The sequence below is a fragment of the Natrix helvetica genome (assembly GCF_964273705.1).
Source record: "Natrix helvetica genome assembly, chromosome: 9".
NCBI lineage: Eukaryota > Metazoa > Chordata > Lepidosauria > Squamata > Natricidae > Natrix > Natrix helvetica.
The window spans coordinates 14,632,737-14,659,740 of record NC_138560.1 but is presented as its reverse complement, the minus strand read 5'-3'; the positions used below and the strand labels follow the sequence as shown (position 1 = coordinate 14,659,740).

The 27,004-nt window shown below is 45.2% G+C and overlaps 1 protein-coding gene across 1 annotated transcript in view; it reads right to left on the bottom strand.

Moving 5' to 3' along the window:
- Nucleotides 1-4,190: 4,190 nt before the first annotated feature.
- The window catches only part of SLC9A1 (solute carrier family 9 member A1), an 84,539-nt gene continuing 61,725 nt past the window's right edge, over nt 4,191-27,004 (bottom strand). The window contains exons 3-12 of the mRNA XM_081961917.1: nt 23,380-23,630; nt 19,065-19,282; nt 17,684-17,886; nt 16,542-16,631; nt 15,049-15,119; nt 13,114-13,287; nt 11,971-12,085; nt 10,941-11,042; nt 9,875-9,947; nt 4,191-8,925 (exon numbers count right to left, since the gene is read on the bottom strand). Of these exons, the coding sequence (XP_081818043.1) occupies nt 8,597-8,925; nt 9,875-9,947; nt 10,941-11,042; nt 11,971-12,085; nt 13,114-13,287; nt 15,049-15,119; nt 16,542-16,631; nt 17,684-17,886; nt 19,065-19,282; nt 23,380-23,630 (1,626 nt within the window). The 3' untranslated portion in view covers nt 4,191-8,596. The remainder of the gene's footprint in view (nt 8,926-9,874; nt 9,948-10,940; nt 11,043-11,970; nt 12,086-13,113; nt 13,288-15,048; nt 15,120-16,541; nt 16,632-17,683; nt 17,887-19,064; nt 19,283-23,379; nt 23,631-27,004) is intronic.

Below are 27,004 nucleotides of genomic sequence, written 5' to 3'. Positions count from 1 at the left end.
CCTTGCAGTCCAAGGGACTCGCAGGAGTCTTCTCCAGCACCAGAGTTCAAAGGCCTCCATTCCTTGGCGCTTAGCCTTTCTTATGGTCCAACCTTCAAAGCCATCCATTGCAACTGGGAAAACCTATGCACACTTTTGACACTTTTTGACAAAACATGATCCACTGGAGAAGGAAATGGCAACCCATTCCAGTATCTTTGCCATGAAAACCCTGTCAAAAAAAAAAGATAAGTGGAAAAATAAGTGGGTAAATAAACAGCCCAAGAAAAGCTTAACGTGTGAATGAGCTTTTGGCGGGAAAAAACAGTAGAAAAGTGTGGCGGAAGAAAATACCTGTTGGATGATGATCTTGGGCAGGGGTGTCCAAACTTGGGAACTTTAAGACTTGTGGACTTCAACTCCCAGAATTCCCCAGCCAGCATGCTGGGGAATTCTGGGAGTTGAAGTCCACAAGTCTTAAAGTTCCCAAGTTTGGACACCCCTGATCTTGGGTCTAGCTTGCTGAAAAGCAACAGGAGATGTGACTCTGGGCCAGTCACTCTCTGTCAACCCAACCCACCTAATACGGGTGTTATTGTTGTGGGGAGAATAAGGAGAGGAAGGTGTGTTGGATATGTTTGCCACCTTGAGTTATTTGTAAAAATAATAAAGGTAGGATACAAATGCATACTGTATTTTTTGGACTATAAGACGCACCGGTGTATAAGACACACCAAGATTTCGAAGAGGTAAAAAAACGTCCCCGTTTTTGCCTTGCCCCAGCCCTGCGGAAGCTGCTGGGGACTGAAAGAAGGCGAAAAAGTGTCCATTTTTGCGAAAAACAGTCCATGCGGGGGCAGGGCTTCGGGAGGCAAAAAAATGTCTCTATTCGTTGTATAGGATGCACCAACATTTCCACACTGTTTTAGGGGGGGAGGTGCGACATATACTCTGAAAAGTACAGTAAATAAAGAAATAAAAAAATGAGCGATATAGGTTGAGAGGATTAAGCAAGAAAAGGCTATATCAGGCCAAGCAGTCACATTATTCCACTTTGGCCCAAAGATGGGTTGAAATTCATCTTTGTCACCCATTTTATAACAAGCGGCTCAAACTGTTTTGTGCATTCATTGTTTCAAGTAGGGTTAACAACATGTAGCATGGCCCACAGCCGACGGTATCTTGTTTTCTAAGCTACTAGAAGAAACTTTCCATTATGACATAAGTGTTTTGGGATGGTTTGTCTCATCCGTTTGGCTTTCTCGCGTTCTAAGAGTTTCTGCCAGGTTTATGAAGTCATGGACGGGTAAACTCTTCTGTAAAAATGAAGCAAATTCTCCTCAGGCTGCTTGTGGAGCTGAGAGCACCATCATTTCATCTTTTCTTGTCACGACAAGCAAAGCGGCATGCTGTAAAGCGGCACCTTAGAGAAGCAACAGACCCAAGATGCCAACTGTCAACCCCGCAAAGATAGCTCAGGGTGCAGATGGAATAAGACAGGGATATCCAACCTTGGCAACTTTAAGCCTGGCGGACTTCAACTCCCAGAATTCCCCCCAGCCATCAAAGCTGCCAAAGCCAAGCGGGGTGGGGAATTCTGGGAGTTGAAGTCCTCCAGGCTTAAAGTTGAAAGTTGAAGACCCCTGGACTAAGATGTGGTTTTATAGGATCCAAGTGTTCACAGCTCTTCTGTTCAAACGCACAAATATATCGCTTTGGCTTTCTCCTGGTTCAAAAATCATTTTAATCCCCTCTTCCTGTTTACGAGGAAGTTTGTGAACTTTGCAAAGCTGTCTTCAAAAACAAACAAAAATGAACAAAGGTCACCCACTTCCCTTTGTACATCACAGACAAAAGATGAATTATCTTCAGTGAGTTTAAAGGATCAGACGAATGTAATGGAGGTTAAAGGCTATCAGTTTGTCCCCGTTAGATTGTGCAGATTTATCCACGGGATCATAGAGATATGTATCACTTCAGACCAGCAAATGGAAGAACATGAGTGTTACAGTATTGGTGTGATCACACTGATCAGAGACTGGTAAACTAGACAAATGCAATTAGACTTTTCCAATAGTTATTTGCAGGAATAATTAAAAGGAGAAGTTTGCCACCTAGTGTTCATAGAAATTATAATTTATTTGGTGGTGCACTGAAAGAGCAGCAGTAAAATCTGACCACGACGTATTTAGATTTATCAGTAGAAATATATTAGGTATTAAACTTTCAGTGTTTTAATTTTAGGATTATACTTGAGTTCTTTGAAATTATTTAGTTCTGGTCTTGGACTATATTAAAGGAAGATGGTGATGATTGATGTTTGACAATGGATAGATTGACATATCATGTTAAGATTCTTAACTTATTTATTGAAGGCCAGGTTTGTAGATGTACATATCTAAGAAACATCATGTTAAAGACCCTTGACATATTAAAGTTGTTTAGATAAAGTTAAAGGTTCCCCTCACACATATGTGCTAGTCGTTCCCCACTCTAGGGGGTGGTGCTCATCTCCATGTGGCCGGCATGACTAAATGCCGAAGGCGCACGGAACGCTGTTCCCTTCCCACCAAAAGTGGTTCCTATTTTTGCATTTTTACATGCTTTTGAACTGCTAGGTTGGTAGAAGCTGGGACAAGTAACGGGAGCTCACTCCGTTATGCGGTGCTAGGGATTCGAACCGACGAACTGCTGATCTTTTGGATTGACAAGCTCAGTGTCTTCATCACTGAGCCACCGTGTTTACAATTTCATAAGGTGCGTGAAGCGCAGGGAATAAGAAAGAGATTTATCTTAAGGTGCCCCAAAATATTTGATTGGAGTCAGCAAAGAACTGTAAACACACAAGACAAAGCAAACCGTAAATTTTTAACTCTGAGTGTTTAATATCCATGCCACCTGGAATCAATGTGTATGAGTGGGGCAACTATATAAATTTGTGAAGGGAAGGGAAGGGGAAAGGGAGAATCAGTAGTCAGAGGTAAGTCTGTTGCAGTAGCAATAGCTATACTATCGGATGATTTATCAGACCAATTTAGGACTGATCATTATGGGGGCAATCTAAGTGGTTGCTAAGAGTTGACACCAACGTTATGGCACATAATCGTGTGTGCGTTCAGCTTACACACTGCATTAACCTACACTTTGTTTTGACTTTGTTGCTTGTATCCTTACCATTGATATTGATAGTTTCCTGATTGCTTACTTGTACCCTATGATTATATCATTAAGTGCTGTACCTTATGATTCTTGACAAATGGATCTTGTCTTTTTATGTACACTGAAAGCCTATGCACCAAAGACAAATCCCTTGTGTGTCCAATCACACTTGGCCAAGAAAGAATTCTACAGCACTGATGATGTTACCAAGCTCGGCAATGAAATGTCTGCGAGAAAAGAACCAAGCTCAAGGATCCCTCAAGGGCCCCACAATTTTTATCTGCTTCTTGGCTTAATGGATTGTTTCACAGACTAAGACCAGCTGCTTACAATGCTCTGAGACCAGTGGTGGGTTTCAATTTTTTTTAGAACCTCTTCTGTAGGTGTGGCCTGCTTTGTGGGAGTGACTTGTCAGCCATGTGACCGTGTGGGAGTGGCTTGCAAGCCATGTGACCAGGTGAGAATGGTCAACTTGTAAAATGTGGTGAAACTCACTTAACAACGCTCTTGTTTAGCAACCAAAATGTTGGCTCAGAAACTCTGGCATTTGAAGCACGCAAGTCTTAAAGCTGTCAAGTTACAAGACTTTTCACCCCTAACCCTTTAGAAAAAAAAACCCCAGGGGTGTTCAAACTAGACAGCTTTAAGACTTGTGGACTTCAACTCCCAGAATTCCTCCTCTGGCTCTTCATCGTGATGATGTGCGGACGGGCGGGGGGAGGGAGCTGGAACCGGTTCTAAACGGCATGGTAGATTTGTGGAACCTCTTCTATAGAAGAGGTTAGAACTGGCAGGAACCCACCCCTGTCTGAGACCCACCATTAGAAGCTATTCAAAAGCAGGAACATTTGCATTTTGGAGACCGAAACATGAGGAGATGAGACCCAAACTTAATACTTGGCTCCACCGCTGTTCCCTTGCCAATCCAAATAATCTTTCATCCGAATTCTCATCCTCAGTTTTGCACGTGTTTCCCACGTGCTTCAGCAAAGCCCAGAGCAAGAACATTAGAAAAAGGGGGGGAGAGAAAGAGAGAGACTCGCGCCAGACCATTAAAAATTAAAACATTCATTTATTAGAATATTTATGTAAAAAGACTCTCTTTACACAATATTTTATACAATAGATTCATTGCTTTAAACGGCTCCTAGCGGAGACAGTATTGTACATGAAAGCACATAGAGGCTACTGAAGGCCACTGGTTCTCGCTTGGCCTGAAGCAGAGAACAAGAGGCAAAAGCCCAGCTTAATTTGAGAGTACAAGGACTGTGAAAAGCAAGCTGGCTGGGCTCCCTTTTTTGCCCTCCCCCACCTGTGCTGTGCAAAGCTCTTCCAGCCCAGAGGAAGGGGTGAATGCACCAAAGGGGGAGAGGGGGGCAGAGAGAGAGAGAGAGAGAATGACGGGAGCTCGTCGCTGCTTGGATGGAAGGGTGCACTGGTGTGTAAGGAGCCCTCCCAGAGGGGCCCGGATGGTGGCCAGACGAACAGGCAAAATTGCACAACACCATTTTCCACAGGCAGACACTGTATGGCTAAAAAGGCACAGCACAGGGGCAGAGGGAGGAAACGCCCCCTTCGTGGTAGGGGGTGGGGTGTAAGGTAGGGTAGGGCCGGAGGAGGAAGGGACGGCTATGTACTACTGAAAAAAAATCAGCAGGCACTAGCATGGCTCTGTAAGAGGGTACGATCCTTGTTGAACAAGCTTTCCATGAGACTCGGGAATAAACCAGAGATGGTGTCTACCGTGGAGAGCAGATACCAAAGATGCGCTAACTTCTTATGAGTCCCCTTCCTCACCAGAGGTTTCAACGGACACACTCTTCACAAACAAATCAGCAGGCATTTTTTTTCTCGCTTTGGAATACCTGGACAGAGAGATAAAAGCAGAGCAGGACGATAGCCCTATACCGAAGAGGATTGGGATCCCGCTCCCTTTGAAGAGCTGTGCTACACCTCCCTACCCAGAGAGAGCAATAGCAATAGCGCTTAGACATATATACCGCTTTGCAGCCCCCCTCTAAGCGGTTTACAGAGTCAGCCTATTGCCCCCAACAATCTGGGTCCTCCTTTTACCCACCTCGGAAGGATGGAAGGCTGAGTCAACCTTGAGCCTGGTGAGACTCGAATTGCCAAATTGCAGGCAGCCGGCAGTCAGCAGGAGCCTGCAGTACTGCACTCTGACCACTGCACCACCACGGCTCATATAGTAGAAACTGCAATACTCCCCAATGCTAGAGGTCTCCACATGTTAGGGACCACTCCTCTTGTCTGTATTTTGTCACAGAGAGCAAGAGCTGAGGCTGAGAGGTGTTGGACCCAAACATCTGGAGACCCTACCATGTTGAGGAAAGCAGAAATAGATGTTACAATCTTATCTCTTTCCCGGACTTTCTCACTCTCTACTTCTTCTGGTCTAAGCCACAGGGACTATGTAAAAACCCTGAACAAGGAAGGTTATCTTTGGCTAAGAGCCACCACAAAGAAGTGGCGGATTATAGTCAAGGTCATCGTAGACCATAATCAAATTGGTTGACTATGGAAAGGGGCATTGTTAAACGCTTTTCCATATAATGAAACGTCTTGCGTGTCATTGGAAGAAAGCAAGGCCAAGAAGAACCTTCTTCCCCAACGTAGGGATTTTCTACATGCAGAACTTTTATTCCCTATGCAGGGAAGCATTCTATCGTGTCGATATTTTTCCCCCTGCGATCTGAAAGTGGTAGGGTCCAGTCTGATTACAGTCTCATTCAGGGGTGGGATCCTACCAGTTTAACAACCGGTTTGCTGAGCGGTTTAGAAAAGACTCGCCTTCCGGATTGCTGCTTGGGAAGGAAAACCGCTGAGGTGCAGCAATCTATTCTCCTGCGCGATTCAGCGAGGAAGATAAAGGTAGGAAAAGCGCAGGGGTGGGGGGGTGGGGCAGGCCCATTTACTCAACTCTGAGCTGATCCTCGGAGCTATCGCCGGAACTGGTCCGAACCGGTCAAATCCCACCCCTAGTCTCATTCAAATTTTATGTTTTAGACTAAAACAAAATAGGAACGAAGCAGGAACGAGCATCCATCTCCTCCTTATTGCAAAGGATTCAAGAGAAGCTGCTTGCTCTGCAGGCCACTCCATCTGTCTGTAGCAGCCCAAACCCTGATATAAAAACCTGGTTCTGCCACTTCCAGGAAGGTGAGCCTTGCTATTACATACAAGGGTTAATGTATTTATCCCTGACTCTGGAATAACCATGGCACAATTCAAACATGATTCAGGAGGAGGGGAAGGAGAAGACAGAGGCTGAAGTCTCAGAAACCAGGATGGAGACAAACATTATAAGAAGAGAGACCGGACAGCCACTTGCCTAAAATGGTGTAGGGTCTCCCGCTTGAGCAGGGGGTGGGGTTGGGCTAGAAGACCTCCAAGGTCCCTTCCAGCTCCATTCTGATTAGATCTCGGCTTATGACAGCTGTAAATCAAGGATGACCTTTTATTGATTAGAAGGCAGAAAGAAGATGCCAATTATGGAATAAAACGAATGAATGATGGAGAATGAAGACTGGATGGGAGAGCAGAATAAACCCAGGTAGCACCGAGGAACAGAAAAGAGAAGGATGGGGAAGAAAAGACAGAATTATTCTGACTGAGATAGGTATTGATAAAAGGAGAGAAGACGAGGTAGCATCTCATCTTCTCTGCGCCAAATATTGCTAGATGGTAAGGCTCAAACAAGTCACCTAATACCGGTATTTGTTTCATGCTCTCAACTGACAGGCAGGGGAAAATTGAAGCTTTTTAGACACACACACAGAGAGAGAGAGAGAGAGACAGAGAGAGACAGAGACAGAGAGAGACAGAGAGAGACAGAGACAGAGAGAGACAGAGAGAGACAGAGACGGAGAGAGACAGGGAGAGAGACAGACACACAGAGAGAGGGGGAGAGAGAGAGAGAGAGAGAGAGAGAGAGAGTCACAGAGAGAGACACAAAGAGAGACACAGAGAGAGAGAGACACAGACACAGACACAGACACACACAGAGAGAGAGAGAGAGAGAGAGAACCTGTGTCATAAGCATACTATCACTGTCCCCAAATGTAGTAGGATAGCTCCTCAGTGACATCCTAGTCTCTTCCATGGAATTTAGAATCTCTTCGAGAAAGGATTACTCAATTGTTAAAAACTAAAAATAAATAAATTAAAGCAATCCTTTATGTACAACCACATACTCATCTTTGGTCAAAATCTGCCTTTGGAGTTGCACATAGGCTGTGTTAACACGTGTTTTAACTGAAATCTCCCAGCTTCAGGCAAAGGACAATCAGGAGTGAGTCAGCCAAGAGAAGGACACACACACACAGGAGGGATCTTCACCCTGGCGCCCTCCAGATGTGCTGGACTGCAGTGCTATCATTCCCTGTGAGAAGAGTGGCCCAATCCACTTGCAGAACCTTCATCAGCTCCTCGTTTGGATGGCCAGTTACCCAATCAGCTAAATGGAGCGCTGGACATCATGTGCCCGGACCTCCTTAGCCATAGATTCAAAATTGGTACAAGAGCAATCTTTGGTTACAGTTAATTTGCTCATTTGTATTCAAATAAAACCGGGGGGGAAAACCCATTAAAAGCATAAAATAAGGCAAAACCCATGATGCTAGATTTGGAACCCCAACAATTTAGAACAGGGGTCCCCAAACTTGGCAACTTTAAGACTTGTGGACTTCAACTCCCAGCATAGCTGGCTGGAGAGTACTGGGGGAGTTGAAGTCCACAAGTCTTAAAGTTGCCAAGTTTGGGGACCCCTGATTTAGAACAATTATCGATGGCTTAAATTAAATTAATAATTACATTACATTACATTATCGATGGGGTTTAAAAAGAAGCCCACAAAAATTAACGCATAAACTCTACTGCTTAGAAGAAAAGATGGAGGAAACGTGGCATTAGAGCCGAGGATGGAAAATACATGTATGGAAGCCACTGGTCAACCAGTGGCTCAGCATGTGTCTATGATCACCCAATACTACGCAGGATATCTTGCAGCATCACTTGAATATACCTGAGCACCCAACGGTCCTCAGCTCTTCTGCTGTGTTTCTAAACTGGCCGGAGGGAATTATAGCAAAGGTGTTTCTCTGAAGGAAACGAGAAGGTGCAGTTGCCAGTGGAGAAAGCAACAGTGAGTCAGAGCATGCTGCTATCCAAGAGGGGATCATCTCTGGATAGAATGATTGGCATTCCCAACCATGGATATGGAATTGGGGTTAATTCTAGATCTATTGCCTCCGGCCACAAAATATTGTCTGTTCAGAGGCTCTCTGCTGCCTTCTAGCAAAGCTCCAGCATTGAAGAGAAGGAGACAGAGAAGAGAAAGATACAAAGAAATAGAGATTGGCATAACTGGGGTGTGTGTGTAATTTGCACAGGAGTGCAAGAGCCTCTCCTACGGGTTAGGTCTAGTAGTGCATATCGGAGCTCACTGCCCTTTGGGGATAAAGGGCTCCCCCTCTTCAGGATCTGGCCGAGGCCCTGGGTCACTCAGGCATCTCATAATCCTTTGGTTGCTGGGACTGTCGCCTGTCCCAGGAGTAAAGACGTCGTCTGTGCCTGGGGAGGAGGGCTCTTTGACCTTCATTATCAGCCCCTCCTCATCTTCATCTTCCTCTGGGGAGGGGGGAAGGTGGTTCGTCCCTTTCAGGGTCTCGTTCACCAAGTCAACCGACTCCGGCGACTGGGGGGACGCCGGGTCAATGGTTATGATGGGGACGTTGTCAGAATCCGGCTTCGGGTCGTAAGCAAGAGGGTCTACGGAAGAAGGCAAAGATAAGCGGAGTTGAAAGAAAAAGCCACTCAAGTAGCAGAACCAATTTTCTCTCCTCCAATCATCATCTTCATTTAATCTCTTGCGGGTTGGAGTCTGGGTAACTGAATGGAGCTAGCAAAGCGTTTTAATGGCCGGATGCTTTTCTTGTCACCAATGCAGAGTTTTGTCCGGCAGATATATCCTCATTGCAGAGAGAGAAATATCTGCCTCTACCAGATATTCGGTCTGGTTCAGCCGGATAGGTAGTAACTCCGGCGGACACGTGACCGTACCAGTTCTGTAGTCGGCAGTGCCATCTTGATTTTCTATTCTGCACATGCACAGAACAATCTTCATTTTAAAAAGTGTAACATTCATTCATTTCTGTAATGTTGTGCGTATGCGCAGATCATTTTAAAGGAAAATGCGCACGCACTTTCTCTCTCTGCAATGAGAATATATCTGCCGGACAAAACTCTGCATTGGTGACAAGAAGAGCATCCGGCCATTAAAATACTTGGCGTGCATGCAAAAAATTTTTTTACTACCAAAGCGGTAGTAATGGTGGCTGGAACCCACCCCTGGCCTCTACCTCCTGATAGTGAGGGGACAGCGCCACCTCTAGGCCACTGCGCCACTCCCCAATTTTCTCTGCTCCAACTGATCAGGAGAATCATTTTCCCAATTATAATGTCATACTAACTACTGTGAGGAGCAAGTAATCAGAATAATACAGTGAGCTGACAAGGAAGTTTCTTCACTACTGCTTGGTTATTTAGAAGAATCTCCCCAGTCTTAACTCCATTCTCTTGGGAACAACCACATATCAGAGATTTTTTTGTGGGGGGAGGAAGAAATATCCCCCCATCGCTTCCTCCCATGCAGGGACATCCAGCTCATCAGCCCCATAACACCCACACCCCCACTCTGCCCCCTAATCTCTCCACTTACCTGAACCAATGCGTGCCCTTGACATGGTTGGTGAATCTATTTTATGTGTTGGCACCGTCAGGTAGTTGTTCATCTAGAATCAGAAACATACAGGCATGTGTTTAAAAAAGCACCCACTTTTGGGAGGTTCAGCCCAGTTCAGATTTCTGCAGCATCCTTTATCTACAATAGCATCAATTTAGAAGAAGCAAGAGCCCCAGACAGAGGGAGGAGTTTGAAGTGTGTATGTGTGCATTTCTGTGTGTTTTTGTGTTTCTGTGTGTGTAAAAGGTAAAGGTTCCCCTCGCACATATGTGCATTTGTTCCTGACTCGAGGGGGCGGTGCTCATCTCCATTCAAAGCCGAAGAGCCAGCGCTGTCCAGAGACGTCTCCTTGGTCATGTGGCCAGCATGACTAAACACCGAAGGCTCACGGAACGCTGTTCCCTTCCCACCAAAGGTGGTTTCCTATTTTTCTACTTGCATTTTTTACGTGCTTTCGAACGGCTAGGTTGGCAGAAGCTGGGACAAGTAACGGGAGCTCACTCCGTTACGCGGCGCTAGGGATTCGAACCGCTGAACTGCCAACCTTTCTGATCGACAAGCTCAGCGTCTTAGCCACTGAGCCGCCACATCCCAGTTCTGTGTGTATAAATGAGCTTATTATGAATGACCTGATTTGATTATCACTTTTGAAAAATTGAGCTGATCAACAAAGATGGATCTGGAAGTAGTTGCCAGTCACTGAAGACCCTTTCTAGAGGATCTAGAACAGGGGTGTTAAAATCTGGCCTGTGGGGAAACAGAGCCCACGGTGGCTCTGTTTTCGCTAGCGGATGGTTGCAGGAGGCTGTCGCAGCTGGAAACAGAGGTCAGGAGCCCATTTTCGCTGGCACAGCGGTCGGGCCGTCACAGGCACCCCCAGCACGAGTGACGTCGAGCTGGCCACACTCACCCTGACCACACCCACCCTGGCGCCCTGAGGTCAAACCTGATGTGGCCCTCAATGAAATCAAGTTCGATACTCCTGGTCTAGAATCTCCCTTCTCCCACCCTTACCCCACATTCTACCTTCCCACTCCTTCACCTTCTGTCCCAGCTGCCGAGCCTTCTGTCTTCTCAGCAACATCTGGTTCCAGGCTTCTTCATAAGGATCTGCTACCAAGGTGTGTCGATTATATGACCGCAACTGGGATGGAAAGCAGAAGAGGTTAGACTGAGACAGGCAGGTGCTCACTGCCTGTTTAAAAACTACAACAAATCTCTAGGAAAATCAGCACAATGGACTCCAGGATGTCATTCAACGAATTCAAAGGCAGGCAACGATGTTATAGAGCATTGCACACCAGAACAACTAGACACAAGGGCAGTTTTTCCCTGCGTGCCATCACTTTGCTAAACAACTAATTCCCACAACACTGTCAAACTATTCACAAAGGCTGCATTACTGTTCTCCTTCTTCCTACTGCCTATCTCCTTTTCTGCTTATAACTATAACCTTGTTGCTTGTATCTTTACAATTTATATTGCTTTATTTAGTTTCCTAGTATGGATTTGATTGCTTATTTAGTACCCTATGACTATCACTAAGTATCTTCTTATTCTTGATGAATGTTTTTTTTTAATGTACACTATGACTATCACTAAGTATCTTCTTATTCTTGATGAATGTTTTTTTTTAATGTACACTGAGAGTTTAGGCACCGAAGACAAATTCCTTGTGTGTCCAATCACACTTGGCTAATAAAGAATTCTATATTCTACAAGCAGCCTTCCAATTGCTTGTAACACCCATTAGGGATCCACAGACATCAATAATGGCAGGAAATGAATCCATTGACATTTGGCAGGCGGCTGGTTGCCTATTGCATGTGTTATTAACCATTGCTCGAAGCACATCCTGACAATCCTTTCTACCCACTACCCCAAGTCCAACCTCATTATCTCTTTCTTAGCCCATGGACTGACAGGAGGTTAACAATTACCTCTCTGCATCACTGAACAACATTTCTGCTTGAGTGGAAGATTTAAAGGGGGAAACGAGAAAGCACAGGAAGAGAAGAATCTACTACAATTTTTTCTTTAGAAATTGGCTGGGAAAAGGTCCTTGCGCTTACCCTCTGCCTGGTTTTTTGCAAGTTGGTGCGCAGGATCTTACGAATCTCCTCCTCTTTGTCCTTGGACAAAGCTGGCAAAATGCGTTCAATCGGCAAAGTTTTTGGATTGATATTCCTGCAAGGTGAAAAGGAGTTGGTTGCTGCCTTGGGGAAGGGCAAGTGGGAAAGGATCTCTAAGCAGGGAGCTCCAGATTCTTTTGACAGAACCCAACATGCAAAAAGACAGAACAGTTAAGAATGACTCTTTCCCCATTAGAGATAGTTCTCACTTAGCATCCACTTTTGGGATTATCACTAAGCACTTCGGTGGTTAAGTGGAAAGCCGTGTGACCACGACAGGCTTATTACCTCACTTCCCCTTCAGTGGTTAAGCAAAACATCATGTGACTATAACTTACTATTTTACTTCCCCCTTCTCTCTATTAACTGTGCTTGTTGCAAGCAGGTTGTGAAGCAGGGGAATAGTTACCACACGACCTCTGGATGCTAAATGGAGGATTCTCCCAAAGCTTTGTCTTATACCATTGTGACTTTGAATGAATAGAACAGAGTAGGGTAGGGTAGGGTAGGGTAGGGTAGGGTAGAGTAGAGTAGAGAAGAGTAGAGTAGAGTAGAAGAATAGAGTAGAGTAGAAGAAGAATAGAGTAGAGTAGAGTAGAGTAGAGTAGAGTAGAGGAGAGGAGAGGAGAGGAGAGGAGTGGAGTGGAGTGGAGTGGAGTGGAGTGGAGTGGAATGGAATGGAATGGAATGGAATGGAATGGAATGGAATAGAATAGAATAGAATAGAATAGAATAGAATAGAATAGAATAGAATAACAGACTTGGAAGGGACTTTGGAGATCTTCTAGTCCAACCCCCTGCCTAGGCAGGAAACCCTACACCACTTCAGACAAATGGCTATCCAACATCTTCTTTAAAACTTCCAGTGTTGGAGAATTCACAACTTCTGGAGGCAAGTTGTTCCACTGATTAATTGTTCTGTCAGAAAATTTCTTTTCAGTTCTAGGTTGCTCCTCTCCTTGACTAGTTTCCACCCATTGCATCTTGCCCTGCCCTCAACGGTTGCTAAACAAGACAGTCAGAAGGCAAGGGCGATCTGAGTCAATCAGAATCCCCCTGCCGCGATTTCCCGCGGCTACTTACTGCATCGAAACGGTGGAGACGGCCGAGGGAATCTTGCCCATCCCCCCACTTTCCACCAGCTCAATGGCTTGCTTCATCTCCATCTTATGATAGAAGGCAATCAACTGAGGCTCCTTGGATCTTTCCCCAGCAATCAGGCACTTCTTCACATATTTCTTGTTGAAGCGGTTTAGCCTTTAGAGAAACCATACAACAGAGGCAGGATCAGGGAGAGGAGAAGAATGGAAGATAGCAATAGCACTTAGGCTTATACACAGCTTTCCAGCCCTCTCTAAGTGGTTTACAAAGTCAGCCTATTTGCCCCCAACAATCTGGCTCCCCATTTTACCCACCTCGGAAGGATGGAAGGCTGAGTCAACCTTGAGCCTGGTGAGACTCGAACTGCTGGCAGTGAGCAGAGTCAGCCTGCAATATTGCATTCTAACCATTGCACCACCAGGGCCAAGGAAAAAAAGGGAGAAATAGCAAGAGCCCTTAGACTTATATACCGCTTCACAGTGCTTCTATAGCCCCCTCTAAGCGGTTTACAGAGTCAGCCTCTTGCCCCCAACCATCTGGGTCCTCATTTTACCCACCTCGGAAGGACGGAAGGCTGAGTCAGCCTTGAGCCTGGTGAGATCTGAACTGCCAAATTGCAGTCAGCCGGCAGTCAGCAGAAGAAGCCTGCAGTACCGCATTCTAACCACTGTGCCACCAAGGCTCATCGTAAGTGGAGGACTGGTCCCAAAGCTTTGTCTTATAAGATGTCATATACAAAGATAGCAATCAAATAGTTCTACAAGTCGTCCTTGACTTATGATCACAACCGAACACCAATTTTCTGTTGCTAAGCAAGACAGGGCTTAAGTGAATTTTGCCTCATTTTACGGCCCTTCTTGCTACAGATGTTAAGGGAATCACTGCCGTGGTTGTTAGTAACACAGTTGTTAAGTGAATCCCCACTGACTTTGCTTGTCAGAAGGTCGCAAAAAGTGACTCCGGGACACTGCAACTGTCAAAAACACATGCCAGTTGACAAGTGTCCGAATTTTGATCACGGGGATGCTACAATGGTCTAAAGTGGGGAAAAACCCATCAATTTTTTCAGGGTCATTGTAACTTCAAACTGTCATTAAATGAATGATTGTAGGTCAAGGACTAGCTGTAGTCCAGGCTGCTCTATATATTTACTTGTGTTTACTTAGAAGCAAGAAAAAATAATGATGATAGGCTAGATGTCTCCCCCCCTTTTTTTAAAAAAACCCACACAATTGTTTTACAGGATCAATTAAAAATGGTTCCCGTTGTTACTTGAAGTGATCCCCCTTCTCCCCCCAAGTAGACATTTGGTTCAGTTGCTAAGTCATGTCTGGCCATAGCACACCAGGTGCGCAAAACTAGATATTATTGTTATGAATTTTCAAAACAATGAACTAAGAACTGACTTGAGAAAGCAAACGTGTACAAACTGAGTACCACATTTTTCAGATTATAAGACGCACTGAAGTATAAGGTGCACCAAGATTTTGAAGAGGAGAAATTTTTTAAAAAGTTTTTGCACTCTGCATGCCTCCCCAAAATGGCCCGTTTTTCGCGAAAACGGGCCCGTTTTTTTGTCAAAAAACCCCGGCATGCATAGCTTTTAGGAGGCTTACAGAGTGCTTCTGGGAGCTAGGGGGGGTCAAAAACAAGCAAAAAACGGCCCATTTTCCGCTCATTTTTGCCCTCCCCAGCCCCCAGGAGCACTCTGGAAGCCTCCTAAAGGCTATGCATGGCCATTTTTGCAAAGGGATGGGGTTTCAGGAGGATAAAAATGCTGTATTCAGTGTATAAGATGCACTCAGATTTTCACCCTCTTTTGGGGGGGGGGGGGAAAGGTGCGTCTTATACTCCAAAAAATACGGTATTTCAACAACTATTTACTTTATTTGTTTCTTCTGCTCTGGTGACACTTACTTGTCCTTCCAATGGTGATGTCCATAGTGGCCACATATATCCTCAATCCCCGTCAAGAGATGATCCAGAAACTATTTCAAAAAAAAAGGAAGGTGAATTTATTGCGCATTTATTTAAAATTGCCTTCTCTCCAGAAGAACGCCAATTGCAGGTGTAAAAAGGACTCCGAATACCACGAATTACGAGGAAAAGCCAGTAAATTCTCGACCATGTAAAGCTTGATGACTCCCTGCAGAAAACCACATAGTTGAAGGATGGTATCAGAGGTATACCACCTCTGACTGGCCCCGCCCCCATCTATTCTCTGCCTCCTGAATCCCAGCTGATCCGAGAGAGCTTAAATGGACTCCGGAGGATGGTAGAAGACAGGAAGGCCTGAAGGAATGTTGTCCATGGGTTTGGACATGACTTCGCAACTAATAACAACAATCCAATAAGACTACTATCTTGAGGGCACCAGGTTGGGGAAGGCTGAATTAAGAACACAAGGCATTTCATGGAAGTTGCACTGCCAAGGTGCTGCCATAGGTGGCAGCAGAGTCCTTGCTTTCTGATTAAATCAGCAGGTACCATAGTCCTCCACTTCAGAGTGATCCTTTTACAATGATTCAACGATATGACAGCCTCAGAAAAACTGACTTACGACCAGTCCTTGAAGTCACAACATCAGGCAACCCCCGTGGTTACATGATTGCAATTCAGGCACGTGGCAACCAGCTCGCATTTACAACTATTGCAGCACCTTGCATTTAAGTGATTTAGATCTGGCGAACAATGGATTGGGGAAGCTGGATTTGCTTAACAACCGTGTGATTCACTTAAAGACTGCGGTGATTTGCTTAATAACCACGGTAAAAAAGGTGTCAGGGTTCCAAATAGCATCCAAAAGTAAATCAAAGTCCAAGGCAAAGTATTGCTCAATGTTCCAATTTATTAAGTTGGCACATCTGGGAAACCCCAAATCTGAAAGCTTCCCAGTTTTCCCCACCTAGTTGAAAGTTCAAGATCTTGCCCCCACACCCACAAGTCCATCCCATGGTCCAATCTCCCACTGCCGTGCTGGCAGTTCCACCCATCCAGTTCTGGTAAGGTGCAGAGGTGCAGAGATAAAAGATGACCTTGGCTTTCTAGAAGGAATTTTATTTTGGCTACATCGCATCTAACTCTGTACAATCCCCCCTCCCATTTTTCCACAATAGAAAAAGGCATAGTAGAATAATAGAAAGTGTAGCAGGCCAAAGATCCAAGAGGAATATGGCTACAGGCAAGCCTAACAAAAGAATTGTACAATTCCAACTAAATTAAAAATATATATATTTCAACTGGTGAATGTTATGAAAGACAACGTAAAAAATATTACCCTCCATTTTAAAAATATTTAAAAATACATTTTAAAGTTGTGTGAAGCATATCAACACAGCCAGTTACAGTTGCACTCACTCGCACACACACATCACAGAGGTGCTTTACAGCAGGTAGAAGAGAACCGTCACCTGAGTGTGAATTTCCTCGTTAATGGACCTCTTGGTCTCCTGCTTTTTTTTCACCGCCAGAAGATCCACCAGAGGGCGGATGGTCATGCCCTGCAGATAGACAAGCCAGGTTCAATTCTACCAGCCATCCCCAAGGTCATTTTCCTTCCCAAACGCTCTTCCCAAACACTTTGCTAGCCCCACCTCTCTAGCAGTGGCTGAGCTTGATTAACGGAGTTGGAAGGGACCTTATAGGTCATCTAGTCCAAGCAGGAGACCCTACACCATTTCTGTGATCTCAAAATCATCAAAGGTAAATTCACTTCCAGGTCATTTCTGACCTTTGATATATTTAATCCATATTGCATTTTACGAGTACCTCTAAAGAACTATACAAATAAATATACAAAGCATGAATGCTGCAATTGATACAGTAAATCCCAGAAGCATTCTTTATCAGGGGCACAGCTAGGTGACTCTACCCAGCTGACATTAGATTGGATGAGACCCATCTAGTACTTGGAAAGGAACCCATCAGGAAATCGTAGAGTAGGCTCAAAAGTTGAAGCCATGTGCCAGAAGAGGGCAGTGGCAAGCCACTGCTGTACTATTGCTAGGAAAGTCACACAAGCATGTTCTTGGGAGTCAAGCGGAACTCAAAGAAATGTTGACTCCATATATGTAGGACACTGTAGGTAAGTGATGGCAAACCTTTTCAGCAATGAGTGCCAAAAAGGCTGCATGGAAATGTCACGTGCGCATGCGCTCATCAGGGCCAGGCTCCGGAAAAGCCGAACTTCCAGGTCCTAGCACGCATGCATGCCCGATGGATCAGCTGGCAGGCATGCGTGCAAAGGCCCGTTTTCTGCACTGCTGCGCACACAAAAGGATCACACTCCAGAAAAGCTGAACTTTTGGGTTCTGGTGCACCTGCGCACCCAATAATCAGCTGGCCGGCGTGCATGTGCTCGCCAGTGTTTGGCACTGCCGTGCGCACGAGGGACAGCTGATGTGTGCCAGAAACCCGGAGGACAAACAGGGAAGGCCGCGCCTGCTGGGTGACATGGCTTTTGTGTGCCACTTTCGGCACGTGTGCCATAGGGTTCCCCATCACGGCTGCGTTTGTCTTTAGTAGCCCCAAATCCAAAGGACCCTTTTCAAACCTGCACAAAGACGGTGAAGAATATGACCGTGATGATCGCTGTGAGGAACATGTTTCGCATGGGGAAATGCTCATGATCCAAGAGGTAGCCAAGAGAGAAGGCGATGGCTCCTCGCAGGCCGCCGTAGGCAATGATGAACTGATCCTTCGGGCTCAACTTCACGATGCGAAATTTGTTGATAAACCACGTCAGTACCAGCACACCTGAACCAAGATCGAAAAGACAGAGAGAGGCTACAGGTGACCTAACGGCACTGTTGACACATACAGAGCACTTGGCTTTCCCCTTTTTTCAGGCTTGCAAATCACACAGCTCACACAGCGGATTTACATGAATCGGCTAACCCCCCGACATACACACATTGCATGCAAATCTCTCTGGGACACAGGAACATCCCTGCTGCACACAGGGGCCCCTTAACATCCTAACAGGAGCAATGGCCCAGAAATTTAGGTGATACCAACATGTTCTTACTCTGTCGATTTGATGCCTAGACCCTTCCCGTAAAAGTTGGTAGGGGAGTTTGCCAGTGGCACTTATTTATTTGTTTAATTTATTATGTGAATCAATGCTCACAGTGACTCCAGGTGACTAACAACATCAAAATGTCACGGTGTAAAAACCCAGCAACCTCCATCCATCCCAGCAGCGATCCCACCCATGCCAGCCACCCAATGGGCTCTGTATCAACCTGGGGATCTTTTGTCAGGGGTTTTGTCGACCACGGACTAAAACCACGTCTTCCAGAAAAGTAACAATCTTATCTTTGAGGAAATGATATTCCCCAGGGAGGGGGCCACCATGGAGAAAGCCCTTTACCTTGGATCCCACAAGGTGTGCCGTCCTAATAGATAGCAAAGGTAAAGGTTCCCCTCGCACATATGTGCTACTTGTTCCTGACTCCAGGGGGCGGTTTCTCATCTCCATTTCTAAGCCGAAGAGCCAGCGCTATACGAAGACTTCTCGGTGGTCATGCGGCTGGCTTGACTAAATGCCGAAGGCGCATGGAACGCTGTTACCTTCCCACCAAAGGTGGCTCCTACTTTTCTACTTGCGCTTTCTACATGGTTTTGAACTGCTAGGTTGGCAGAAGCTGTGACAAGTCAAGGGAGCTCGCTCTGTTATGCTAGGGATTTGACACGCCAAACTGCCGACCTTTCTGATCGACAAGCTCAGAGTCTTAGCCACTGAGCCACCCCATCCCCCCCTGTCCTAATAGATAGGGACCTACAATAGACCTCATCTTCACACTCTAGGGGCGGGGTAGATGCTTAACTCAGGAGAGGTGGGTCTTCAAATAGCCAAGCCATGTAAAGGAGATAACCAGTAACTTTCATTCATCACCCCTGCCCTATGTCCCACTTGAGCAACATGTCCAGACCTAAAACCCTGGCAATCAAGCAGAAAATCAGGGTGCAAATGATGAAGGCCCAGTTCCACTGATGCTGCCCGGCCACGGTGGAGACACCAAGAAAGATGAAGATAAGGGTCTCGCTGACGCTGCTCCACATCTTCAGGAAATATTTGATGGTCGTATGGGACTTGTGGGAGATATTGGCCTCCACATAAGGGCGCATCACCACCCCTGCGGCGATCAGCCTGCAAGAGAGAGAGAGAAATGTGTCTGTGGGAAGAGCAAAGAGACCACCAACCTCCCGCATCTTGCTGAGAAGGTATTCCGTTCCATCGGATGACCACGCTCGGAAGGAAAAGGTGGAGAGAGGAATGCTTGTAGGAGCTATCTAAGGTAAAGGTAAAGCTTCCTCTCACACATATGTGCCAGTCGTTCCTGACTCTAGGGGGCGGTGCTCATCTCCATTTCAAAGCTGAAGAGCCAGAGCTGTCCGAAGACGTCTCCGTGGTCATGTGGCCAGCATGACTAAACACTAAAGTCACACGGAACGTTGTTACCTTCCCACCAAAGTGGTCCCTATTTTTCTACTTGCATTTTTTTACGTGCTTTCGAATTGCTACATTGTCAGAAGCTGGGACAAGTAGTGGGAGCCCACTCCGTTACCCGGCGCTAGGGATTCGAACCACCAAACTGCCAACCTTTCTGATTGACAAGCTCAGTGTCTTAGCCACTGAGCCACCTTATCTACATCACTCAAAAATGAGCCTTAATATAAAATCTTCTGTTAAGCGTTCGTTTGGTTGTCCCTGGCAATCGGGAACTGCCTACGTGTGAGTAAGTGGGAAACATTCCTCTTTAACCCCTACGCAAGACTAAAATATGCTGTTAGAGGAAGTGGCCTTCCCATGGCTTCACACCCAGCCTAGACAACCATATGTTCTTTTAGCTTAGAGCTTAAACAGTGACGTTTCAAACAATTTAATGTATTCTTCACTTGTTCCCTACCTATGGATATACTCTTTCTGGGCCATGTTTAAATTGTGTGTTTATTCATTTTGTATTGTAGTCCTTTGTCTTTTTGCTCATTATCTTTTCTTTCAAATAGCTAATAACAAAAATACAATAACAGAGAGAGAGGGAGGGAGAGAGGAAAACTCAGGGGTTGTGGTAAAAACTGTAGTTCAGTAATGAGGATGTGTGTGTGTGTGTGTGTGTGTGAGAGAGAGAGAGAGGGAGGGAGGGAGGGAGGGAGGGAGGAAGGAAGGAAGGAAGGAAGGAAGGAAGGAAGGAAGGAAGGAAGGAAGGAAGGAAGGAAGGAAGGAAGACTCGGGGGTTATGGTAAAAACAGTAGTTCAGTAATAAGGATGTGTGTGTGAGAGAGAGAGAAAGACACATCTTCCAATTCACCCGCCAGTTGTCGGGGAGGGGGGGACAGGAAGAGGTGAACTAGAAACTTGTTGCCCCCCAGCCATTTCTCTCCATTTCTTTACCCAGCTAATCAGGGTAAGTCAAGATTATAGCTCAGCAGTCGATCTACAATGACTCATCCGCATTCCTAAGGAAAGCGCATCAGTAAGACAGGGCCAAGTACCGCTGAATCCGAAAGGTTGCGTGTATCCCCCCACTGCGCTCTTCCCCACCACCACTCCCCCCCCCCAGCCACTTCTTTTATGGCCCTGAATGAGTTGGAGCTGTTGTCTCTGCTGGTTTTATAGCGAGGGAGGTTTTCCTGTCGATTCTGCTGACAGTATTGGCGTCGCCAGCCAGGGAGGATGAGTCACCCCCAAAGCTTCTGTTCTGTAAGGCTCCAAGAGAATTGGGGGACAAAATGGAGGACAGGCAAAATGCTTCGTTGGAGCCCCAGAGCAAACTAAAAGCAAAGTCTGCCTTCCAGCAGTCAGGCCAGAGAAGAAAAGATTCAATTACAATAGCACTGAAAAAAAAGGGACTTATTAAAGGGCTGCTGATTCATTTCTACAGAGGAATTATTGACTCTGTCATCTGCACCTCCATAACTCTCTGGTTTGGCTCTGCAACCCAACAAGACAGACGCAGACTTCAATGGATAATTAGAACTGCAGAAAAAGCAATGGCTACCAACCTGCCTTCCATCGAGGACCTGTACACTGCACGAGTCAAAAAGAGGGCTGTGGAAATAACTACAGACCCCCTCACATCCTGGGCATAAATTGTTTCAACTTCTACCCTCAAAATGACGCTATAGGGCACTGCACACCAGAACAACTAGACACAAGGACAGTTTTCCCCGAATGCCATCATTCTGCTGAACAACTAATTCCCACAACACTGTCAAATAATTTACTAAGACTGTATTAATATTCTTCTTCTTCCTAGTATCTATCTCTTCCCACTTATGACTATAACTGTGGGAATGAGAGGTAAGGCTTACGTACAGGCATGCGTAGAAACTACCATGACCTCAGTAGCTGTCTATCTTGGAAGCCTACAACCTCACCTAATTAGCAGAACCAGATGCTGGAATAAGGGAAAGGTGATGCACACAGTCTGTTATCTTTAGCTCATTAATTCACCAGAGCAAAGGCATGAGGTAACCTTGGCCTGAATAGTATTCTTGATTCACTAGGGAAGATTTGGGGGAGTAAAACCGAAAGTAATGTGTTGTTGCTCTGTGCTTTGCTTGTAAAAACTATAAAAAAGCCAAATAAACTCTGCGAAAGGCAGACAGATATTTTGGACACAAACTGTGTGATGGATTTCTGAAACCTACATCTAACCATGTGGCTTGTATCTTTCAATTTATATTGTTTTATTTGTTTACTAATACAATTTGATAGCTTATTAGTATCCTATGACAATCACTAAGTGTTGTATCTTATGATTCTTGATGAATGTATTTTATTCTCCTTATGTACACTGAGAGCATATGCACCAAAGACAAATTCCTTGTGTGTCCAATCACACTTGGCCAATAAAGAATTCTATTCTATTCTATTCTATTCTATTCTATTCTATTCTATTCTTCATGTACACTGAGAGCATATGCACCAAAGATAAATTACTTGTGTGTCCAATCACACTTGGCGAATAAAGAATTCCTACTCTATTTTATGACCAGACATCTCACTTATGACCATCACAGTATCCCCATGATCAAAATCTTGATGCTTGGCAACTAGTACATATTTACAACGGTTGTAGCATCCCACTTACAACTCTCCCAGCTGCCTTTAAACATGTGAAGTCAATTGAGGAAGTCAGATTTACTTAATAACTGCCTTCCTTACAAACAGAAATTCTGGCTTCAACTGCAGTCATAAGTTGGGGACTCTCTATATACACTAACACTGAACAAAATTCCACTGTGCTCAGTTACTTCACCTCTGGAGTTCAGAGGAGAAATATGAGTTGATATATCTATGCATTTTAAAAGCCACGGTTAAGTTCAGCGACTTACGAGGCTCCAAAATTGGCAACTTTAAGACTTGTGGCTGGCTGGGGAATTCTGGGAGTTGAAATCCACAAGTCTTAAAGTTGCCAAGTTTGGAGACCCCAACTCTAAAGGTTACGATCTAAAGTAAACCTCAACTCCTAGAAACTTCATGGACATAGCAACAAGGCAAAAACGGTGTATTAACAGAGTAGAAGCCCATGGATTGGAGGACTGGATAGAACGTGAATAGATGCACTTGAAATATTTAACTGATTTGATTGTGATTGGTACTAGAAGTGTACATTAAGACATTGAATAATGAAAAAATGAAGGATGAAATTTTAACATAAATAGATGTTAATATCTAAATAAGGAAAATATAAAAAATAGAAAAAAAATGTCTTTGAATATTATAGTGATATGAAAAAAAAAGTTAAAATAGAGATAGAAATAAGAGGGGAATAATAGTGTGTGTGTGTATATATATATATATATCTGTTTGAAAGCCGAAGAGCCAGTGCTGTTGAAGACGTCTCTGTGGTCATTGTGGCCGGCTTGACTAAACGCCGACTCTAGGGGGGGGTGCTCATCTCCGTTTCTAAGCCAATACCGTGATCATGTGGCTAGCATGACTAAATGCCGAAGGAGCATGGAACACTGTTACCTTCCCACCAAGGGTGGTTCCTATTTTTCTACTTGCATTTTTTACGTGCTTTTGAACTGTTAGGTTGGCAGAAGCTGGGACCAGTAATGGGAGCTCACGCCGTTACGCGGCACTAGGGATTCGAACCGCCGAACTGCTGATCATTCTGAGCCACCACGTCCCTTCTCTAATCCCTTCCAAAGTGCTATGTTAATTGGGACTGCTGAGAGCTCCAGTCCCAAATGCCTGAAGGGCACCACTTGCCTCCATCCCAGTCTCATACTTACGCCATGATGCCTGACAGGTGGAAGACTTCTGCAGACAGATATGCCATGTAACTGTACAGAAAGACGAAAAGAGGTTCGATGACCCGGATGTGGGAGGTAAAGCGGGAGGTGAAGGCTCCAATGATGCCATAGACAATCCCGACAAAGACGCCCCCCAGGGCCACCACAAAGAAGCTCAGGAAGCCCAGGACGATGTCTGTGATGGTGACCTTTGGAAAGCCGACAAACTCTTCAAAAAGGTGGTATAGAACCTGGAGAGACAAAAAGGAGGGAGATATAAACCATCTCAGCCCACCAAGGCAGTGATCAGAGGTTGCCAATAGGTGTGCCAACACAAATGGGAATTACTATCCCACAAAGGGAAGGAGAAAGAGTGGTGCGGTGGCCTAGAGTAGAACTCTCACCACACAATCAGGAGCCTATGAGTTTGATCAGGATCGCATCCTACCGCATACATCCCTGCGACCAATCCGCTCTCACAGGGAGGGACTCCTCCTGGTGCCGTCCACCAAGCAATGCCAACGGGCGGCGCCTAGGAGTAGAGCCTTCTCTGTGATGGGCCCAACCCTCTGGAATGACCTCCCCCCGACATTAGAACTACCACCGACTTCCGCTCCTTCCGTCAAAAACTATAGACTCACCTGTTTCGACTAGCCGGCTTGGCCCATCCATAGTTTTACCTCACCTCCTGCCAGATATTTTTAGTTGGGTTAATTTTGACTTTTTGGGGTATTTTTCAGTGGTTATTTTTAATATGGTTTTAATTGCTTTACTTTAAGATACAGTCTTTTAACCTCCTCATTTAACTTAAGGATTTGTGCATTTATATTTATTCCTATGTATTTGTGTTTTAATTTGACTGTACACCACCCCCGAGTACTCTTTCGGGAGAGGGGGCGGTCTAGAAATCTAAATAAAAGTAAAAGTAAAGTAAGGATCCTAGGCAGAGGCAGATATTTCTCTCTCTGAGAATGTATCTGCTGAATATAACTCCATACTGGTGACAGGGAGGCATCCGGCCAGTAAACAGCTCCGTTTAGTTCCCTAGACTCCACCCCGCAAGAGTTTATGGGGTCGTTAAAAGGAAGGGGAGGAGAAAAGTTGGATTGTAGGAATGAGAGGAAAGGTTGCGTAAAGACATGCGCAGCAAACTGCCATGGTCTCAGTAGCTATTTACCTTTCAACTTATGAGCTCACCTAGCAGAGACAGGCCGTATCAGGGAGTCATGTGAGATTCAACTCTGGCTGGGATGGTCTTAGATATTGACAAGTAGAAAGTACCAATAAGATACTGTTGCTACCCCTGCTTTTGCTTTGCTTGTTAAAACTGTATGAAAGCCCAATAAACTCTGCGTAAGGCAGACAGACATTTTGGACACAACCTGCTGTGATGGATTTCTGAAACCTACACTGGATCAAAGGGGAACGTCATTTTGTTTTTTTAAAAAATCTACAGCATTTGAACTGACCATAATGGATCTCTGAAAATCAGCACAGCAAACCATGTGCCAAGCTGGCCTCCTTGGCTAGAACAGCAAAACCTTCAATGCTTAGAAGGGCCAGGAAAATGGCAGGAACATCATCTTCCCACCATTTAGGATCAGTCTTTTCAATTCAACTACCCAGGTCAGCGGTCACCAACTGGTGGTCCACGGACCACTGGTGATCTGCGAGAAAATTTTGGTGGGCCGCAGAAAAATGATTTGCATTTTTTTTATATTGCACAAAATACTATTATCTTTTTTAAAAATTCCTATTAGTGGCCTGCGGGGTTTAAAATTATGAATTTACTGGTCCCTGAGGTCCGAAAGGTTGGTGACCCCTGACCCAAATAGTCCTTGACATACAGCCACACTTGAGCCCAATATTTCTGTTGCTAAGGGAGACATTTGTGAAGTGAGCTTTGTCCCACTTTATGATCTTTCTTGCCACAGTGGTTAACCCAGGGGTGTCCAAACTTGGGAACTTTAAGACTTGTGGACTTCAACTCCCAGAATTCCCCAGCCAGCCATGCTGGCTGGGGAATTCTGGGAGTTGAAGTCCACAAGTCTTAAAGTTCTCAAGTTTGGACACCCCTGGGTTAAGTGAATTGTCACAGTTGTCACATTAGTAACGTTGCTGTTAAAGGAATCTGGCTTCCCTCTTGACTTTGCTTGTCAGAAGGTCACAAAAGGTGATCACCTAACCCCAGGTCATTACAACCGTCATAAGTATGAACCCCATTGCCAAGCATCGGAGTTTTGATCGTGTGAACATGGGTATGCCGGAATGGTCATAAGGGTGGAAAACAGTCATAAGTCACTTTTTTTCAGTGCCGTTGTAAGTTTGAACACTCACTGAACAAACAGTTGTAAGCTGAGGACTATCCAGTACAGTTAAGGGAGCCGGCAAGGAACAGTTCTGCACAATTTCTTTCCTTCTCTCATATACTGGCTTCCAACATTATGACCTGAGCTGAGTTCTGTAGCATTTCAAATGGAGACATGGGTTTTAATACGGGTATACTTCAGATCCTGAAGGTGAAATTCAAATACTTTGGCCCCCTAATGAGAAGGAAGGACTCCCTGGAGAAGAGTCTGATGCTGGGAACAATGGAGGGCAGAAGAAGAAGGGGACCACAGAGAATGAGGTGGCTGGGTGGAGTCTGTGATATAATGACATCACCCTGCCAACAAAAGTGCTCATAGTAAAGGCTATGGTTTTCCCAGTTGCAATACATGGCTGTGAAAGTTAGACCATAAGAAAGGCTGAGCACCAAAGAATGGAGGCCTTTGAACTCTGGTGCTGGAGAAGACTCCTGCGAGTCCCTTGGACTGCAAGGTGATCCAACCGGTCAGTCCTAGAGGAGATCAACCCTGACTGCTCTTTAGAAGGCCAGATCCTGAAGAGGAAACTCAAATACTTTGGCCACCTAATGAGAAGGAAAAAGGACTCACTGGAGAAGAGCCTCATGCTGGGAACGATGGAGGGCAAAAGAAGAAGGGGACGACAGAGAATGAGGTGGGTGGATGGAGTCCCCGAAGCAGTAGGCTTGAGCTTAAATGGACTCCAGAGGATAGTAGAGGACAGGAAGCCTGGAGGAACATTGTCCATGGGGTCGTGATGGGTTGGACCCGACTTCGCAACTAACAACAACAAAAATACTTCAATTGTAAATCAAGATCATCATCTTCATTTAATGACTCCATAATCCCTTGCAGGTGGAGTTTGGGCAACCGAATGGAGCTAGCAGAGTGTTTTAATGGCCAGATGCCTTTCCTGAATATAGCACGGAGCTATATTCAGCAGATATATTCACAGTGAGTGTGCCCAGAGAGAGAAATATCTGCCTCTACCTAGGATCGACCTCCACCTCTAGGCCACTGCACCACTCCAATTGTAAATCAAGATCCAGTAATAATTTCAAAGGGTGGTTAGTAAAATCGGTCTCAAATCTCGGTTTAAACTTAAAGAGCCAGACTTCGTATAGAAGAGGAGCTGATGAGGATTTGGCATTCATTTCTGGTTTAAACAAATGATGGTTTATTAACTGTCAGTCCTGATATCTTCCCTGGTAGTCTTCTGTTGAAACACAAGCTAGGTTCAGCCTTGTTAAGTTATTTTGAATGTAAATGCCACCATGTTA